Source organism: Mobula hypostoma, chromosome 2 (assembly GCF_963921235.1).
Source record: "Mobula hypostoma chromosome 2, sMobHyp1.1, whole genome shotgun sequence".
Classification (NCBI taxonomy): Eukaryota; Metazoa; Chordata; class Chondrichthyes; order Myliobatiformes; family Myliobatidae; genus Mobula; species Mobula hypostoma.
Window position 1 is genome coordinate 191,468,414 of NC_086098.1, and position 21,612 is coordinate 191,490,025.

The 21,612-nt window shown below is 39.6% G+C and overlaps 1 protein-coding gene across 1 annotated transcript in view; it reads left to right on the forward strand.

The window, feature by feature from the left end:
* Window positions 1-21,612, forward strand: part of LOC134342759 (microtubule cross-linking factor 2-like) — a 113,850-nt gene that overhangs the window by 77,144 nt on the left and 15,094 nt on the right. The window contains exons 8-11 of the mRNA XM_063041293.1: window positions 2,144-2,374; window positions 3,306-3,470; window positions 5,178-5,345; window positions 18,236-18,487. Coding sequence (XP_062897363.1) covers window positions 2,144-2,374; window positions 3,306-3,470; window positions 5,178-5,345; window positions 18,236-18,487 — 816 coding nt within the window. The remainder of the gene's footprint in view (window positions 1-2,143; window positions 2,375-3,305; window positions 3,471-5,177; window positions 5,346-18,235; window positions 18,488-21,612) is intronic.

The window sequence follows — 21,612 nt, forward strand, 5'->3', positions numbered from 1 at the left end:
CTGAGAAAACTTGACCTAATTTTGTTAATGGACTGGAAGGTCGTTAATATCCAGTGATCATAGTTTGAGCTCTTCAGTACTTTTGTAAAGTAAAAGTCAAATGGCTCATGTTTACTTAAAAATCAACTCTGCCCATCATATCAAATTGCTCAAGTACTTTGTCTTGCTTTCTATGACTTCGTCAAATTTTTGCTCCAAAAACTGGATAGTTTTGCTTCCATATACAAGCTTATTGTCTTATCAGTTTGCTGATACTCCTTTTGTTCCGCTGTCACGTCCTAATACCTCATTCTTTTTTCTGTTCTATTTCATATCCTGCAAAATCCTCATCAAATGATCTGAGCTTCATTATAACCACAGTATTACTTTTGTTAGAAATCTAGAATAAAAATGGAAATTAATAGAACTATTCACCATATCACAAGGCGGTCATGCAGAGAACAGACAATGCTTCAGGTTACTGAAGGGTCATCAAATCTATTTCTAATATGTTGTTAATTGGGCTACTCAGAACTGTAACAGATGTGACAACTGAGTGGCCTCCTGGATTATATTATCCCATGATTCTATCTTTTAAAAAATGAAAATCAATTTTGCACTGGCTATTTGGGACAATGTAGGCAAGTTCAATATCTGATTTCTGAAAATGTAATTACTCTGTTATAGAATCATAGAGGCTGAACTAGTTTTTGATTGTTGTCCTTGATGCTGCATTCCCACAAATGGATTTGGGCACTTAAATTTCTCATGGTAAAGGTCCACTTATAAGAATGGGCATTTAATTAAAGTTCCATTGGGTTACCAGAATCCATCAAACAATAAGACGAGAAAGAAAATCAGGAAAACAAATGTCATTCCTCTGTTTTCAGGTTTTGGGCAATCATATGATTGGGGAAAGCAATGACAATGGTGGTCTTTAAGATACTGAGTAATGTACCTCAACTAAATCATCCCATCATTGATAGGGATCAGTCACCACACTTCCAGTATTTCAGAAACCACTTAAGAAATCATTTTCCAATTGCTGTACTAATTTCCCAATTATGCAATTACATAGAGCCTTTCTGTCCTATTGTGAGCAGCTGGAATCAGACCTGTATTTTTTTTTAGGAGTTTACAGAAATAAGGGATGCTCTTGTTGAAACATGCAAAATCCTAACTGAGCATGACAGGACAGACTATTAGGTGAGTCTTGAGCAAGGATACATTACGACAAGATAAAGAGGTTGTCATTTAAAACTGAGATGCATAAGAATTTCTTTTTGCAAGAATCTTCAGTATTCTCCCCCTGTAGAATTGTGAAGGCTAGATCAATTGAAGTATTTAAAGGGAAGCTGGATGCATTTTTTCTCAAAGAGCCAAATTAAGATACCCATTTCTATGGAAAACTGACATAGAAGAAGAACTGTGGCCTGGGCAGATCAGCTATAATCTCCTTAAATGGCAGACAGGCATGAGGATTCATTTTCTGGTGAAGTTGCATTCAGATAGGGCAATGTTGTTAGATTATGGACTAGCTGACAAGAGTTGAAAACCCCAATGTGACTTGAGGAATATTTAGACTCAAGCAGATAAATCTGGAAGAATTTTTTTTTAAGTCTCATCAATATTAATTGCTGTGCAGTACTAGATTATTTATTAATGTTCTTAAGGGAGGAAAACTTACAGTCTTTTCTCGACCTGGTTATTACTTGTCTTCAGGTGCCAACAGTGTGGTTGACTTAACAGTTCTTGGAAATAGCCCAACTTCGCTAGTTAAGGATGGCAATTAAAAAGTGCATGTCCTATAAATAAAGGAAAATGACATCTCACGACTGTAAAATTCAACTGTATAGAATCATGGAAATTTGTAGCACAGAGAACCCCATTTATAGTTCATTTTTCTCCTATCCAAATAAGAGGTCTACACTAATCTCTGTTTTAAGGATATCCAAAATGTGAAACAGGACAGGTATGTTTATGCTTTTTCTTTTCTGCTTGAACTTCAGGAATTCAATGAGACTACTGGTTCTCAATAGTGATAAAACCTGTTTTATATGAACCATGATACAACAAAGTGAGCTGTTGATAAGGAATACCTAGATGGTTGCTTTCACTGCTAATCTGATTAAAGCTTTTCTGTTTGCCACGATTCCTTCCATAGCTTAAGGAGGAGCAACAAAAGGCACTTGTGCGAAGAGATTTTGAGCTGCAGAGCCTGAATTTACAGACCAAACTTGAGCAGAAATTCTGGAGCCAAGAGAAAAACATGTTTGTGAAAGAAGCTGATCAGTTCAAGCAAAACCTCTTCCTGCTTTATATGAAGCTGAAATGGTTCTTGAAACACTGGAAATGTGGCAAGAAGATGGATAATGATGGGGATGATTTACTAGAGGTGCATAATTTCAGTTCTTAAAAATAACTAACAATCTTTTTCAAAATCTCAATCCAATGGCACAATGTCAATCCAATAAAATACATGAAATTACAACTTCCAAAAATACCACAACCTTGTCATTGGGTTTGGAGGCTTGTGCACCTCAATGATCTGGAGACCTGTGTTGGCTGGAGGCAGGGCCTTGTGCTTTGACTCTTGGTAGAGTCGCCCATGCCAAACAGGTTAAAGTGTAGAAGCCAAGCTAAGATCCGGGTTCAGGGGTTCAGCTCAGGGCTAACAACCCCTGGCTGGTCAAGGAATTTGTTACAGAATCAGCAATGAGGAATCCTATCCCTGTGTGTGACAGTATTCCTGAGTCTCACAATAGAGAAGATAGCCAAGGACAGACAGATTGGAAGACCTTCACTGCTTCCCTAAATGCCAGTGGCGTAGCAGGCAATAACTAACTAACTGATTAATACAAGTGTAACTTCCTATCCGCTTGTTAATTCATCTATTTATCAGAAATAAATGGGTGCACAAATTAAATTTTAGTGAAATACAGGTATAAGATTGAACTCATGGTCTGCATGTAGCACAAGGAACAAACACTAATAAGTGGAGGGAACTGGGACTTCTGCTGAAAGAGACAAATGAAAAGTTCTGTGAACACAATGAACAGATTCCTGATCAAAATGGGTAACTAACTTTGTGCGTTAAAATTCTTCATTAATTTTGGCAGAGGATTTTTGTCACTAAGGAGCAGAAAGTTGGAAGTATTTCCTCTTTTCAAGCTCCATTCATTTTAAAATTGATCATTAGTATATCTGTACGCTATGGCAAAAGATTCACTGCCATTGTTGATGTGTCACAGTGCACTGTGCTGTGAGATTCATGTCCTTTGTTGAAGTTATGTCAAACAGTCTCCGTGGTTCAATGTGCTTGGCAGGTTAACAGTGTAAAGGATTTATATTTGCTGATTGAAGAAGAGGAGCTGACCCCTCGCCAAGTGGACAATAAGACAGTGACAACGAATGATCAGTCTCAGAAAACCTTGGAGGGAGCTTTGACTCTCCCAGTGGAAAAATCTGTCCTTGCATCACATCCAAAGCAGGTACAACAGTAATGGTCAATAATCTCAATTCCAAGGAATGTTTGCTATCATGTACACTAACCAATATCAAATTTTAAGTACATACTTGGTTCATCTCAATTATAAACTCAAGTAGGTTTGACACTCTTTTTTAAATTTTGATAGCAATTATGTGTTACTGTTATTCTAATTGTGATATAGTATATAAGCATTAACTTTTTAAAAAGATTTTTGAAACCACAGAGTGCAGGAATTATTCCAGCATATGTACTCAGAGGCCACTTTGTTAGGTACAACTGTACACTTGCTTGTTAATGCAAATACCTAATTATCCAATCAACTCAATGCATAAATGCACGCAGACATGATCAAGAGATTCAGTTGTTGTTCAGACCAAATGTCAGAATGGGGAAGAAATGTGATGTGACTTTCATCGTGGAATGATTGTTGGTGCCAGACAGGATGGTTTGAGTATCTTAGAAACGCCTGATTGCTTGGGATTTTCACACCCAGCAGTCTCCAGAGTTTACAGAGAATAGTGCAGGAAACAAAGACATCCAGTGAGCAGCGTTTCTGTGGGCGAAAATGCTTTGTTATGATAGAGATCAGAGGAGAATGGCCAGACTGGTTCAAGCTGACAGGAAGGTGACAGTAACTCAAATAACTATGCATTACAACAGTGGTGTGTAGAAGAGTATCTCTGAACAAACAACATGTTGAACTTCAAAGTGGATGGATTACAGCAGCAGAAGACAACACCGGGTTCCACTCCTGTACCTAATAAAGTGGCCACTGAGTGTGTATGATTTCATTATAGTCGGATGACTAATCTGTTGACGATCTTCCTTTGTCACTTAATAAAAGATTCAATTCTCTTAGGTATCTCATAGCACTGCCTGTTTGTCCCACTTATTAATGTTATTAACAAGCTTATTTATTTATATTATCTGTGTGGTTTAGGAAGTGCAGGAGATGAGCCGTTGATTCCTGGGTGTTGTTGATTCACTGATGCTTTGGAAGTAGTCCATGATATTTACTAGATTTTTTAAAATTTGAATTCCGTGAGCTAGTTTCTGACCTTCACACAGTGAAGTTCAGTTCCTGTTGTAATATACTAGTAAATACAGTTTTGTTGTTCTGCCTTCCAGTATCCTGCTTATTACAGCTTCTAGGATGCTTTAGATTTGTAAAGTTTTTTTTAAAGAGATCTTCATGGTAGCAGGCCTTATGAGCCTGCACCTCACAATTCCTCCCTTATGACCACTTAGTATACTAACTGATATGCCTTTGGGATGTGGGAAGAAACCAGAGCACCCAAAGGAAATCCATATAGTAATGGGAAGAACACACAGACTGCAGCAGAATTATGCCAGGATCAGTAGCATTAAGCTAACCACTATGCTACGATGTCCATAAAAAAAGCAGGGAAGCTTTGGAATTTTGTCTGTAATGTTTTTATATTAAGATCCCTATCCATGCTATCCATTGCTTATTAAGTTTTATTTTCCCAATATTGAATATGCTTGTCGGGTCATTAAGTTTGATAAAGGCAGCCTAATATTGGTACTTGTTCAGCTATCATGCAGTTCGGCTATAGGTTTTTCTATTTTATTCAGTTGAATGGTATTTGTAATTCTGAGTGTTGTGAGCTTTAAATATTATATACATTATAGCCATGCTGTTTACTTTAGCAGGAATAATATTTTGGGCTGATTTTATATTTTCCAGTCAAATGAATACAGCAGAGTTGTCGGAGACATTAAAATGATTTTAAAGGACCTGTGCACAGAATTGAAAGAGGAAAGAAGGAGAACCAATGAGCTTCAGCTTCAATTTGCAAATGCCAAATCAGCCTGGGAAGTAGAAAGGGTGGAACTCAAGAGTCGTGTTGCACAGGTAGGCAGAGATTGAGAATAAACTACTTGTACTACGTTAACAGCCGGCCACAATTATTGTTGCACTCGTTGTCAATAAACGCAAGATGACTGCATGCTTATTTTAAAATAATGCAAATCAAGGAACATTTGTCCTTGAAATTGTTTTGATTTAAATCAGTTACTTTCCTAATTTGCTTATTAGAGGCTTTATTCTGATGACCGGGAATTAGCATGGTGGAAAAGAGAAGCAGTGTCTGTCTTAATTGAGCAAGGGTTCTTTCAAATAAACATAATTCTGAATATCAAGTATGTCATAATTATTTTTAAGTGGGTTAAAAAAGGGGTTGAGATGGTAAGAAGAGATTTGCGATCAAGTTATATGTTGTAGGTGTGCCATTGTTTGTCCAACCCAATGATCTATTCAGCAAAGGCTTTACAGATTTAAGCATCTTGTAATTAGTGTTATGGATCTGAATTGAAATGTATCCTTGCAAGTGAAACATGTGCGATAACGGTCCCCGCACCACCTCCCTCACTATCATTCAGGGCCCCAAACAGTCCTTCCAGGTGGAGCGACACTTCACCTGTGAGTCTTCTACTGTACCCAGTGCTCCCAGTGTGGCCTCCTGTATATCGGTGAGACCTGACATAGATTAGGAGACTGTTTCATCGAGCACCTACCAGGAGGTGCCAGAAAGAAGTAGGATCTCCCAGTGGCCACCCATTTCAATTCTGCTTCCCATTCCCATTCCAATGTGTCAGCCCATCGTCTCCTCTACTGACACGATGAGACCACACTCAGGAACTACACCTTGTATTTTGTCTGGGTAGCATCCAACCTGATGGCATGAACATTGATTTCTCGAACTTCTAATAATTGCTCCTCCCTGCCCCTCCCCCCATTACACAAGTCCCCATTCCTGTTTCCCTCTCTCACCTTATCTCCTTACCTGCCCATCACCTTCCTCTGGTGATCCTTCCCTTCTCTTCCCTTTCTTCCATGGTCCTCTACCCTCTCCTATCAGATTCCCCCTTCTCCAGCCCTTTATCTCTTTCACTATCAGTTTCCCAGCTCTTTACTTCATCCGTCCCCCTCTCCCGGTTTCACCTATCACCTACTGCTTTGTACTGCTTCTTCCCCTCCCGGTGCTTCTAGCTCTGACTCCTCAACGTTTTTTTCATTCCTGATGAAGGGCCTTGGCCCGAAATGTTGACGGCCTACTCTTTTCCACAGATGCTCCCTGGCCACCTGAGTTCTTCCAGCATTTTGTGTGTATTGCTTGGACAAAATGTAACCAAGTTTTTCATATGGCATCACTGTTTAAACTGTGTTTCATGTAGCAATTTGGGTTAAAATTTTAAAAGTTTAACAAGTTGCTGGTGGAATAACTGAGAGCAAATGGAACAGTATAATAAAGTATGTAAATTTCTCAGCCACTGCTGGAGTTCCTCAAGGTCAGGAAATTTCCAGCTCTATATCCTCTTGAAGAGTAACTTAGATTGTCTGTGTTAAAAGAAACTGCCCATATTATCATACGTGTAGTTTTTGGGTACTGCAATTCTGTGTCCTTAATGATGCTTTGCTGCATGCTTGAGAACTCGGTGGAAGGTGCTGATGCTTTTTTGCTGGTGGGGGTGGGAGGGGGTTGTTGCCTTACTGCTGCTTGTGCGTGGAAGGGGGAGCTGGAGGGGGTCTTTGGGTTTAACGCTTTAACTGTCATTCAGTCTTTGGGGCACTCCTGTTTTCGTGGATGTCTGTGAAGAAAAAGAATTTCAGGTTGTGTATTGTATACATTTCTCTGACATTAAATGCACCTATTGACCTGTTGAAACCTATTGATTGTTGTTTCCCAGCTTTATTTTTATGATAACAGATTATCAGTTTCTGTGCCAAAGATTTATGGCACTTGTCCAGGGTCTCTGTTGGCGACCAGAATGATCCTATTTATAGTCATAAAAATACGATAACACCAAAACGGGCCCTTTGACCCATTAATCTGCCTCGTCCCATCAACCTGCACCCAGGCCATCGCCCTCCATGTACCTATCCAAATTTCTCTTCCAATTTTGAAATCAACCCCGCATCCACCACTTGCACTGGCAGGCTCTCATCATGCCTCTCTGAGTGAAGAAGTTCCCTCTCATATTCACCTTACACATTTTACCTTTCACCCTCAACCAATGACCTCCAGTTCAAGTCTCACCCAGTCTCTGCGGAAAAGGCTTACTTGTATTTACCCTATCTATACCCCTCATAATTTTGTATACCTCTAACAAATCTTCCCTCAATCTTCTACATTCTCGGGAATTAAGTCCTATTCAACATTTCCCTATGTCTCAGGCCCTCAAGTCCCAGTAACATTTTCTCTGTACTCTGTCAGTCTTTCTTACACCTGCACAGAGGTGACCAAAACTGGACATAATACTCCAAATTAGGCCTCGCCAACGTCTTACACAATTTCAACTCCGTATTCAATACATGATTTATGAAGACCAACTTTCCAAAAGCTTCCTTTATGACCTTATCTAACAATGATGCTACTTTCAAGGAATTACGGATCTGTATTCCCAGATCCCCGTTTCACTGCACTCTTCAGTGCCCTACTGCACACCGTGTAAGACCTACCCTGGTTGGTCCTCCCAGAGTACATCACCTCACATGTATCTGCATTAAATTCCATTTGCCATTTTTCCACCAGCTGGCCCAAATCCTGCTGCAAGCTTTGATAGTCTTCCTCGCTGTCCACCACACTCCCAATCTTGGTGCCGTCCACAAATCCAGTTAACCACATTAGCATCCAGGTCGTTTATATTGATGACAAACAACAATGGACCCAGTATCGATCCCTGCAGCATACCACAAGTCACAGATCTCCAGTCAGAAAGACAACCATCTGCAACCACTCTCCGGCTTCTTTCGTGAAGCCAACTTCCAATCGAATTTAATAACTCACCTTCAATGCCTAGCGTCTGAATCTACTTGACCAACCTCACATGGGAGACCTTACCAAAGACAATATCCCACAGTCTTCCCTTTGTTAACTTTCCTGGTAACTTCCTAGAACAACTCTAGATCCAGAGTTCATCCAGTTCTAATTCCATTTCCTTAACAGGATCTATTAGAAGCTGCAGCTGGATGTTCTTCTTGAGGATGTAGTCTTCAGGAATACCAAAGGTTTCCCTACCTTCCCACATCCTGCAAGAGGAGCATCCCCACTGCTCTGAATGTGCAATAAGAAATAAAGAATAACAAAAATAAATTGTCATCAATAGAGAGGAATCAGTAAATGTGTTTTTAGTAAAAGGGTTGGTGGCCTGGTGTGTAGAGCTCATAGGCAGGCTTTGCCTGCTTTAGCATGAGCTTGGAAAATTACCCACTAGGTGTCGAGTCACTCCAGTTCCAATTTGACTAATTGTAATTGGAAAAGACACCGAACTCAAACTAGGGAATAACAGGCAGATATGATTACTGATAATAGATCTTCGAATCTCAAGGCTTTAGAGTAGAGATAAATCTCTGTTCATTATATCTCTTTGTACTTTAATCATAAAAAATGTACTTTAATCATAGAATCACCTCTTATTCTCACTTACATTGCTTCCTCCTCTCAAGATGCCACATGCAGAATAGTGTGGTCTGCACTATTTCCCGACTGCAGAAAATGAATACTGACGATTCCTGTCAGTGAACCTGAGATACTGCTTTACTGTAAGCAGTCATTTCCACTTTGATAAATTATCTGCAAGGCATTTTCTTGTCTCTTCATTCTCAAAGTAAATGTTGCACATCTCTAATTTCCCTAGCATAATAAATTAACTTAGGAAATTATTTTATGAAAGTTATATTGGACTAGACTCATTTGTGCATGTGATTAAGTAGATTTCCAGTTTTCCTTTTCTAAACAACTATTTAATTAATGTTCAGTTCAGATGTATTTTCTAAATTATTACTTCAGTCAGTGATTCATATCAACTATCACATTTTATAAGTTTGTTCTGCAGTTGTAATTTTATTGTTTAGTTTGGGGTAATACTTCAAATTCAGATCAATTTTTAATAAGTGTTCAAGTAGATTCATTATTCAACTAATTCCTTTTAATGAGCAATATCTTTAATTAAAAATATCTTGCAGACTTTAGTGGATGAATTTACAGTGATTTGTACAAGATTCCATTCTTCCCTACATAGCAAGTAGGCAAATGTTGCACAATGTTGTTTAATACTGTTTACTAATATTGCCGGAAGTTATTTCTGGAAGAAGATTCCGAATCTACAAAATGACTCATCATATCCTCGGAGCATCCCAAAGCACTTCAGAGCAAGGAATTCCTGCTTGACCGTACTTTTCAATGTAGGCAAAATTTGGTACATTGAGCATTTACAAAGCAACCAAAAAAGACGTTACTTTGCAACTAAGTATTGCAGGATTAATCAGTTTAAAAGGAATATAAAGAAAGTAGCCGTATCAGGCTAATGAACATTTAGCTTAAAATCACATCACAAGCGAAAAATGTGAAATTACATAAAACTGATGTTAATCGATAGTAATGTTAAAGTGCAATTTAGCCGAGTCTTTTCTGGTGGCATTGTGGACCATTTAGAATAATGAATGTGAATATCCTCCTGTTGCTGTTATATCATAGTGTTGCTGATTCATGAGGTTTGCTATGGCAAGGCATCCAATGGTGGTTCCAGTTAATTAGAATTTTTAAACTTTTGTTTGGCAAATTTCTAAAATACAACTGGATAGTGATTTGAGTCATCTGAGAACTGAGCAAACTCAGCTATCAACTGTGCATGCATTTAAGCAATCAGATTGAAGGGACTGCCAAACAAACCCCTCAGCTGCTGCAGTGGTGGTGTTGATTCATTGTTGAATTCAATGACAAATCAAATGTGGGAAGAGAAACAAAGAGAAGGGAAAATGTAGATTCAGAGAGGGAGAGTGCAAAGAACAAATTCAAAAATAATTTGCATTGTATTTTTGTGTTACAGATCTGCAGATGCTGAAATCTAGGTGTAAAACTAAACTACTGGAGGAACTCAGCAGGTCAGGCAGCACCTACAGAAGCGGAAAGATGGCCGACAGTTTGGATCAAAACCCTGCATAGGTCCTGATGCAGGATCTTGACACAAGACAATGACTGTCTTTGCCTCTCCAATGCTGCCTGACGCACTGAGTTCCTCCAGTAGTTTTTGCTCTATTTTGTATTTGACATGCTGAAATGCTTCACCAACAATTAAGATCTGAACAAATGGTTTTCCACACTCATATTTAACTGGTTTCCAGTTAACTAGGTAGTTTAATTTGGAGAGAATCAACAGTTATCCCTTAATTAAAAGGGAGTTTAGTATATCTGCCAGTAAGTGTGTAGCAACTTCAAATTGTTCAAGTATTTATTTGGCAGTAAGATGTTGTGTTGGTAAAAATCAGAGAGGCAAAAGTTGGGCAGCAGTGTTTTAGATCTCTGGGTTTAGCCAAGCAGCTGTCTTTGTTTGCAATTACTCTACTGTTTGTGCCAACTTACTGTGACCTTCCTTTGTGTCTGACATAAAATATTAAATAGAGTTCTTGTTTCTTGCTAAAGCCTAACATGTGGTGATTTAACCGGCCAAACCATAGCAAAGTAATGGGAAATCTGGGATGCCGATTTTGTGGCTAGTTTAAAGCTGCAAAGGACTTGTGTACTGTATTTATCCAAGCTAGTAACTTTAAGTGAAATGGTGGATTTTTCCAGCTTTATTGCTCATGGAATCATCTCCCTCATTCATTTTCCCACTAATAACTGCACTGATTTATAAAATGACATACATGTGTTGACTGATATAACTAAACCATACTATTACAAGGGTTTATTTCAGTAAACCGCAGTTTCCTTCATTAGCCTGACCCAGAGGCACAGCTGCATGTAACAGCACGGGGAATGGAAATGCTGTGATTCAGATGGAAATTTGTATGCCATGTATTGTCTGGCAAGCCTTGTGAGAAATCTATCCCTCAAGACAGGTTGTTCATTTTGTTGTAGAAATACAATCCATTTGGGATTTTCCGACCAGAAATTGGGTAGAAATTAAAAAAAGACTAGTCTTACATATTAGAACTTGCCACTGTTCTCTTTCCATTAGCAAAGTTCACACAGTAAATGTCAGTGCTGGAAGCACTAATTTAAATCATTTATTCTACATTATGTCTTTCTTCAATGCTCCAGGGCGTCCAACAGCACTTACAGGTCAGCTAGTTTTGACCTTGCGTGTTTAATTTTTTATAGTGGCAGTTTTCTGTGTAATCTGCTAATGGAACAGCAAAGAAAACACTCCATTTGATACCATAGTGAACACCCAAGTAACTGCATAGTTCTATACCTGCTCTGGTCAAAGGATTGTGAAATTAACAGCACAAGAATTCAGAAGGAAATGTAAAGTAGAACAGTTCAGTGGTACCATTTAATTTCAGAGAATGTATACAGTATGCAACCTGAAATTCTTACTCTCCGGAGACATCCACAAAACAAAAGGAGAAAAAAACAAAGAATGAATGACAGGAAAACACTAGAACCCCAAAGCCCCCCATCCCCCTCCCACGCACAAGCAGCAACAAAGCATTCACCCTCCCCCTCCCCCACCTGCCTCAGCAAAACATCACCCCCACCACCCAGCATGCAAGCAATAGCAAAGCCCCCAGAGAGCATGATCGAGAGTCCATCAAAAACCTCTGTTTGCCCAACAGTTTGACATGCCACAGGCTCTCTCACTCTCACTCTCTAACAAGGGGGAGAGAGGTATCATGCCAGCCTCGATAGCTCACTGATTCGATGTTACAGTCTGCAGCATCGCTACTTCAAGCTTCTCCGACTTGAGAAAATCGGCAGAAAGCTCAATTTTGCTGTTATCATGTAGTCAGGCTTCTGACTGTTGTGTTCAATATCATATGTGGAAAAGAATTGGTGATGGAAATGACACGTGGATTAAGAAAACCAAAGAGATTGAAAAAATAAAAGAATATTATTCCTAAACTCTCCAAATACTTAAAACCTGAATGAATTGTAATAGTGGTAACAGGATAATCACTGCTAACCATCTAAAAGGGGACTTGGACAGAGACTCATCTTTTCTGTACTGTATAGATTTTCCATGTTGCACAAGTAGAGCATAGGTGGTGTCGTGGCATCGGCAACGAACTTCGAGGCAAATAGTCGAGAGTTCAATTCCGGCCAGCTCCTTATACACTTTCCATCTATGCTGGGTTGAGTGATGAGCTAGCAACTCTGCCTTGCAAAGAAACAGTCAAATGCTACACAAAATGGTGAGGATCAGAATCAGGTTTACTATCAACGTGACATGAAATTTGTTAACTTAGCAGCAGCAGTTCAATGCAATACATAATCTAGCAGAGAGAGAGAAAGAAATAATAAATTAAATAAACAAGTAAATCAAATATGTATATTGAATAGATTATTTTTTTAAATGTGCAAAAACAGAAATACTGTATATTTTAAAAAAGTGAGGTAGTGTCCAAAGCTTCAAAGTCCATTTAGGAATCGGATGGCAGAGGAAAAGAAACTGTTCCTGAATCACTGAATGTGTGCTTTCAGGCTTCTCTACCTCCTACCTGATGGTAACAGTGAGAAAAGTGCTTGCCCTGGGTGCTGGAGGTCCCTAATTATGGATGCTGCCTTTCTGAGACACCGCTTCCTAAAGATGTCCTGGGTACTTTATAGGCTAGTGCCCAAGATGGAGCTGACTAGATTTACAACCTTCTGCAGCTTCTTCTGGTCCTGTGCATTAGCCCCTCCATACCAGACAGTGATACAGCCTGTCAGAATGCTCTCCACGGTGCAACTATAGAAGTTTTTGAGTGTATTTGTTGGCATGCCAAATTGCTTCAAACCCCTAATAAAGTATAGCCGCTGTACTTTGCTGCTCAATTCTGCTCAATGTGCCAAAAGGTGCGAAAAGGAACAACGGAACAAGTACAAGTTCAGATCGTATGTTGTGCTTTAGTTCGGAGGCAAGTAGCAGCATGGCAGATCAGCTTTTAACAGTTGCCGATTGATCTGCCCACAATTGCATTGGGTGCAGATTAACAATGAGTCCCACTTGCCTCCATGTCATGTGACACCAGACTCTGTCTTCATTATCCACACTGTAATTTAATGGCGATGAGGGTAAAATGCAATTATCTGATCAATTTCAGTTACCCTGGCAACCAAGTGTTGTACCACTGCATCATTGTGAAAACAATTAATTCCTTTTATTGTTTTGTATCAAGGTAGCTTCAATTTTGAATGCATTTGTGTAGAGCTAGGCCTGGGCATTAATATTATGCTTCAATCAGGGGTTCCCAGCCTGGGATTCACAGACCGCTCAGTTAATGTTAAGGCTCCATGGCATAAAAGAAGTTGGGAGCCCTGGTTTAAACCATGTAAAAACTCTTTGCTTAGCTGGTTTGCATTAGGTGTGGGAGTATGTTCTGCATTAGAAGTACCAGTGAAGGCCCAAAACATCAGCTATTTACTCTTTTCCATAGATGTTGCCTGAGCTGCTGAGATCCTCCAGCATTTTATGTTGTTGCTTGGATTTCCAGCATCTCGTGTTGGTGAAGTACTGGTCTGCTGATATTCAGTGAAGACTCTAGGCAATAGTTTGTTGATATGTGGACTATGTTGGTGTTCATTCCCATTCCTTAATTGTTCTTGAGAAGGTGATGGTGAACTGCCAGTGTGAATCACTAGAAGCTTTCTAGTGAAGGTACTCCTGCATTGTGGTTGGGAGGGGAGTTCCAAATTTAGAGCCAACACCAGCAACGTGGAGGTGAAGCTGAAGGTGGTGGTGTTCCTATGTGCCTGCTGCACTAATGTAATTGGAGTCACCAACAAAAGTGCTTTTAGTGCCCGCTGTAGCCAATGAGCACTGATAAGGGAATGGGTCATTTGGATAATGGAGGAGATACCGACTATGTGGGCTGCTTTTCCAGCTTCTGAGTGTTGTTAGATCTGGTCTAATGGAGAACATTCCAGCATCCTCTTGACTCACGCCTGCAGGGCATGTTTCAGGAAGTGAATCACTCACCACAGGATACACAGCCTCTGTCTTTTCTTATGGCTAGTTTGCTGAGTTTTGGTCAGTGATGACTCTTGGGATGCTGCTGGTGAAGGGCTCAACAGTGATAATACTGCTGAACAGTAAGGGTCGGATTCTTTGTGGTTGGAGGTGGTCATTGTCTGGCAATTCAGTGGTACGTAAGTTTCTTAACCTAAAGTGCATCAGCTTCAGCTTATTTCTGAGCAATGTCCAAGATTGTGGGCATGGTATGAAACATTTTCCAGTCAGAGTTGCACAGCAAAGGAACAGGCCCATTGGCCCATTTCATCCATGTCAACCTTGATGCCTCCCTAAGCTAATTCCATTTCCTGAAGTTTGACGGATATTCATCTGAGCCATTCCTATCGATATATCTCTCTAAATATCTTTTAGACTTTGTAATTGGAGCTGCTTCTAAAGCTTCCTCTAGCAGCTTGTACCATTCACCCACCACCCTCAGTGTGGAAAAAGTCACCCCTCAGGTCCCTTTTAAGTCTTTTCCCTCTCACCTTAAACTTATGCCTCTAGTTTAGACTCCCTTACCCAGGAAATAGACAATGACCATTCACTTTCTCTATGTCCCGCAGCAGTGGACATTCTCACGCTGGCCTTATGAAGACTGGAAAGTCAGCTGATGGTATGTGGCTGGGCTCAGGACAATCCTGTGAGGAACTCCTTCAGTGATATCATGTGGCTGCAAGTATCAACCACTAACAACAACCAGCTTACTTTGTCTGAGATATGACCTCAACAACAAAAGTGTTTTGTCTTGGTGCTCTTTTTCATTGGCAATCTATAACACCACATTGCTGCCTTGATGTTAAAGCAGTCATTCCCACTTCTACTGCCGAGATTCAGCTCTTTAATCCATCTTTGGCAGCATCAGCCTGTTTGTGCTTGAACGTAGAGAGATTGGACCATAAATAGCTGGACTGAATTTGGCCTTTTTGTGAATAGGAGATAACCAGTTAATTTTCCATATTGCCAGGCATTTGCTAGTTTTGTAAATCGATTCGAACAATTTGATTTTAGATCATTGAGTTCCAGCAAGTTAGTTGATCTCTTTTATGATTACTAAACTGTTTTTTATCAAAGTTCAAAGACTCAAAGTACATTTATTAACAGAGTATATATGCAATATACAGTCCTAAGATTTTTCCTCCCACAGACAGCCAAGAAACAAAAGAAACCACAAAGTCATTGAAACAATCTAGGACTGTTCATTATTTTCTGTGAGAAGATTTATAATATTAAGATTCTGATGCTGGAAATAAATGCAGAATTAAATTTGCATTAACATTCGGACTTTCCTGGTATAAATTGTGGTGCAAGCATTTATCTTTATGACTTGCAGCCTTTGAAATAGGTTTTTTTTGGTTGGTCCAAATGTGACAAACCAGGCAAACAAGTTATTGTGTGTTAAACTAACAAGACTGTAAACAATTACATGCCTGCATTTCCATTCTGCCTAAGATGGTGTATTTTTCATATACCCAAAATCATAGATTGTTTGCACCTTCTCCCTCACTCCATTCCCACAAAGAACATTTCAATCTGAAACAAATAATTATCAATCCATTTTGCTACATGATAGCTAATATGATATGGTTATAGCATCTACTCACAGATCCATTGGTAGCATTCTCACCTTTGAAAATCTAGTTTTCAAGTCATGATAGAAATCTAGGTCAACACTTCAGAGCAGTATTGAAGAAGTCCTATCAGTCTTGCCATCTCTCAGATGAGATCTTAAGCACAGACCCATCAGCTATCTCTGCTGGTCTTGAAAGATCCCTTGCCGTGGTTGTGAAGAGGAGGAAAGGAAATATTTCCAGTATACTGGCCAAAGTTTCATCCTCTGTCTACATTGCTAAAAGGAAATTAGATTCTTATTATCACACTGTTCTCCAGAAGAACTCCTTATAGGCAAATTGACTTTCATAGATAGACAGGTACTTTATTGATCCCAAAGGAAATTACAATGTCATAGTAGTATTACAAGTGCACAGATATACAAATATTAGAAGAGAAGAAAGAATGAAAAATAAGTTACCTCAATCTGTCTAACAGATGGTCATCACTTCCCTGACTCATTATAGAGCCTAATGGCCGAGGGGAAGAATGACCTCATACGGTGCTCTTTGGAGCAGTGAAGTTGGCTTGGTCCTGAAACAGACACTATGTCGCAAGCTCTGCTCTGGGAAGAGATTTGAAATGAAAAAGGCTCAAAGGTGTTGACTTTTGTAAATCTCTAGCCCATGATCTCTAAAAGTGAAGAAGGAGTATTCACCATGATATCTAGAGTCCTTGAATCCATGCATTAGGAGGACAAGCAAACACTGTGTTATTGGACCAATTACAGTCACTTCTTTCAGGGTACAGAAAACCAGAATAGTAGATCTTTGATCCTGAGAGACTGCCTATGACGAACATGGTGACTACACATCAAGTACATTTCATTGCAATCTAAAGGATTTTGTGATGTCCTGAATTCATGTAAAGCACCACGCATCTGTCTTTTAGTCTGTCCTCTTGTAGTTCAGGGTTAAAAGTCAAAACCATTCCATTTCTTGGATGACTTCATCAGGGATTTTCGTAGCAATAAAGCATGAGTCAGAAGGAAACAGATGTCATCCAAGACTTGTTCATGGTTAGAAATGGATAAAGCATGCATTCTCTCGAGAGCAGTTTCTCTGAGATAAAAAAAATTGAGTCTAAATATTGAAACAGAATGTGGTATGATGCAAGATGCATTCTTTCAATTAATTTTGGGTTTGTGTCGATGTGGATGTAGAAAATCCTCCTGGCCTCTGTGCTTACCACGTCAGCTGAGAATTTCTCCACCTGTTTGTGGTAGGGGGTCACTTCTGTGAGTGAGGAAATATCTCAGATTTGTTCTGAAAATGTCCAAGGCAGATTTCAGTTATTCACCATTTTATTCTTTGTGAAGTTATTCATTTAATTTAATTTGTTCTTAAGGTAATTTTCTGACGTCAGAAAATATCCTGCAGTCAGTGAATAATCAAGTTGGTTTACATATCACAGGCCCCGCTTCCAAATACAGGGACTTGTGCACTGAAGGTTAACAGATTTTACTCTGTCCTCTGGGATGTGGTGAGCCAAAAATCTAATCCTGGAATTAGTTTTTATCAGGGACACTGTATTTCTCATAGATTCATACAGCCCAGAAACAATCCCTTTGCCCCACTGAGAGTGTGCTGACCATCGACCCACTTGTGCTAATCCTATTTAATTTTCTCCATGTTCACATCAACCCCCCACTGGACTCTACCACTCACATACTCAAGAGGTAATTACAGTGGCCAGATACCTATCACATCTTTGGGATGATGGAAGGAAACCGAGTACCCAGAGGAAACCCATGAATATCACAGGGAGAATGTTTAAGTCATGGTAACTGTAGCAGCAGGAACCAGATCAATTGGATTATAGAAGCCCCTCTTCTTTATTGCTGTTCCCTGCTTCTAGCAATGCGGCTCCAGGGTTTACTCTGGAATAATCAAGTAAGTAAGAATCAGTAAATGTTGGAAGTGCATAGGTTTATTTTATAGTAGTAAACAAAGTTATTTTAAGTAGTAAAGCAAGAAATGTGTTTCAGTCAATCCATTTTATTTAAGTGACAGAAGTACAAAAAAGCACTGGAACTCACCAGGGATAGAATATTTTCCATCAAATCACAAGAACCAAACGGTTTACATGTCATTAGACTGTTAAGGTTTAGAAGTAGGGAGCTATTTGAAAAAAAAACGAAGTATAATTGCGAGGGATTCAGAGTAAGGAACTGAATGTTTAACTGTCCCTAAACAGCTGGAAGGTAGGGCTGGGAAACTGGCTTCTGAGAAGGCTCCTAGTGATCTGAAGGCCACCCTGAAGTGGGAGAGGGAAGAACATCAGCAGCTACTTGCGGAGTCGTACAGTGCAGTCATGGACCTAACGCAGCAGCTTCAAATCAGTGAGAAGAACTGGAGTCAGGAAAAGTTGGAGCTTCTTGATCGATTTAACAATGAACGGAGCCACAGTGAACAGCGTCTGAAGGAAATGCAACACAAGATCAATCAGGTAAGTACAAAGGAGTTTCTGATTGATTTAAAAATCTTATTGCTTTCAGATGGTTTCTGGATGTGTGTTAATGTTTTCAGTAAGAAACGTGAGTTTCCAGTATCACAGCCCCCAAAATAGATATGGGGGTGCTGGTTCTGACAGCAGCATCAGTTGCAAACTCAAGATTGCTGCTTTTTGCCAAGGTTCTCTGATTTCCCATCATGTATAAACCTATGTTGTTAAGTGGAACAGCGCAGCAACGAATGGGAATTCCCATTTCCCAATTACACCAAGGACCCCATGTGCTGCAGTAGAAGAGCTGTTGCCTTTGGTGAGGTGTATCCAGTAGATAATAAACATTATTTTATTTTATGGTCATGAGAGGCTGTCTCACTGTGGATTTTAATTTAGTTTTTAAAATTTATGCAACTTATGGGTGGATTTTGCAAATTTGTTTTCCTGGCAGTGAATCGCACAAAGGGAACAAACCAGAAAAGACGCTGCTGTCTGCAAGAATTTGTCTCCTAGTAAATTTATAAAAAATGGACTACACATGCTTTAGGAAAGCACTACAATATTGTAAAGCTGTCCCAAGATCCTAGCCTTCCCCCACACTGTTGGCATCACTAAACTCTGTTCTCTGGAGAGTTTTCATGGGAGAAGCAGTACTAAATTGAGTTGTCTCATTATGGTGCATTTATCCTAATATTTATCTGCAATTAATATCACTAAATATAAGCATTACCACAATGTCTAGCCAAGTGCTGATGCAGCATCATTACTGAATAATGGAACGTGTACATGTTGCTTAGCAAAATGCAGAAGTGCTGCTGGAAGCCAGACATAAATACTGGTCACCACCTTTTTAGGAAAATGTGTTGGTGACACAAGAAGAGCCACTCAAATGCTCTGCATGGTGAAAGTTTGGCATCCAAATCATTGTATCTACTGCTGAGGTGTATGAAAGATCAAGGCCACTAAAATACCAAGTGAGGTCCTGCAGCCAGATAATGTATTGACAAGGAATTAATTATAAGTGATGGGTTAGATTTGACATGTCTGAGACCAAGTCACAAAAAGACAGCACTTTATTATATCAAGCTGTCAGCACTTACCCGTCACAAAATGGATGAACTTGCCACATTACCACTTAATCCAATATTGTGCAGCATACATATTCATAATTCTTTAATATAAAAAGGGCCAAAGTAACTCAGTCTTTTTGCTTGTTGTCATGGCATCATAGGTGCCATTTCACCAATCCAAATATAAATAACACACAGCTTTATTTGCCCATTTTTATTTCCCTATCAGTTATTTGTATCATGGCATAGTAAGACCCGATGTATTTTGCCACAGCATAAGCAAAGCACTCCTACTCTGTGGAAATTCTTGCTCAGTCTCCTAATTTAATGGGAATGCATTGAATCGGCACACATACCAGTCAGGATGGAAGCAGAAATGCACCTGTTGTTCTTGGCTATTGCAGTCGTTCTCTCCAGCTGCTCCGGGAAATGGCAATTAAATGGTCCTGAGATTTTAAAGATTGTAAGGGAGGCAGTCTTAGAAAACTAACTCTTGGAAATCAGAGTCTAATTTTCAATGTTCAGTCTGCTCCTGTATTTTGATTTTCTCAGGAGCCTGGTCCTTTCTCCTTCAGCATTAAAGATCAAAGTACATTCATTATCAAAATATGTATACGTTATGTAATTGTGGGATGCCTCTCCTTATAGGCAGACACAAAACAGAGAAACCCAAAATAACCTTTTTTTAAAAAATCATCAAACACACAATGTGCAGAGAGAGAGAAAAAAAAACCAAATCATGCAAAAAATTAACGCAGGCGCATAGAGTTCGGAACTGAAGTCCACAAAGAGAGTCTGTCCACAGACCTTTAGTTCAGCACAGAGCGGAGAACCAAGCTGAACCAGCCCATCTCTCACCTCCGTTCCTAACACCCTGACCTTTTCAATTTGGCCCAACGCCCAAATTGTCAACCAGACATCAAGTTCACTCACTTCAGTACACTCTGGGGCCTGGGGCCCGGACCCTGCCACCTGGATTCAGCCTGTACCCGATTGTTCCAATTCGGCTGACTCTTAAATCAATCAAACCTCAGGTCTTCCTTGCTGTCAGCGAGGAGTCAGCTGCCCCACCTTAATTCAGTCCTGCCGCATTGAATTGCTTCCAAGTCCAAAGTGAAGTTGCAGGCTATTGTTTACGATGATTTTTTTTACTAGAAAAAGAGTGATTAACAAAGTACTTATTTCACTGACCACCAGCCAGAAGTTACTGAGATTCAACAGCAGTAGCAGTTAGATTGGAGACTGGCAGTGTTCCCCCTGCCTTCAATTCATAGATTACTGAATCTTCATCTTGTCTAGGCATGTCTCACCATGTTGCATTTATGGCAATGCATAGGAGATCCCAATGAAGTGGAGTTTCTTCTCTCTAGAAATTGAGCATTGCAATAAATCTACTAAAAGGAAACTCTCTTCTCCAAAGGAGGAAAAAAAAATTGACTGTGTCATCTTGGAAATATCCAGTGTTCAACACACTAATACAATGATACTTTTGTTTTAGAAATAGTTAGAATATACAAGATTGCGGCATAGAAGACGAGAACAAGATGTTGGTTTCCATGGTACAATGCAATGAATATTTTCTTATTTATTGGGAGGTTGGGGATGGAATCTCACATTTATTATCTGTAATAGTTCACTTTGAATTTTGAGATATATGAAAATGCTAAATTCATTGCAGATTATCAATTATTTAGGAAAAGCTTTGCCATTTTAATATTGGCATGGCACAATAGCGTAGTGGTTAGCACAATGCTTTAAAGTACCAGCGACTGGGGCTTAATTCCCACCACTGTCTGTAAGGAGTTTGTACATTCTCCTGGTGACCAGGTGGGCATCCTCCAGATGCTCTAGTTTCGACCCGCAGTCTAAAGACATACCGGTTGGTAGGTTAATGGGTAATTATAAATTGCCCCGTGATTAGGCTACAATTGGGCAGCGCAGCTCAAAGGACCGGACGGGTCAACTCCACACTGTATCTCAATAAATAAATATTATTAAAAGAGGAACAAATCCATCACCACGCCAAATCGCATTGTCTTGTTTACATTTAATTCCCAT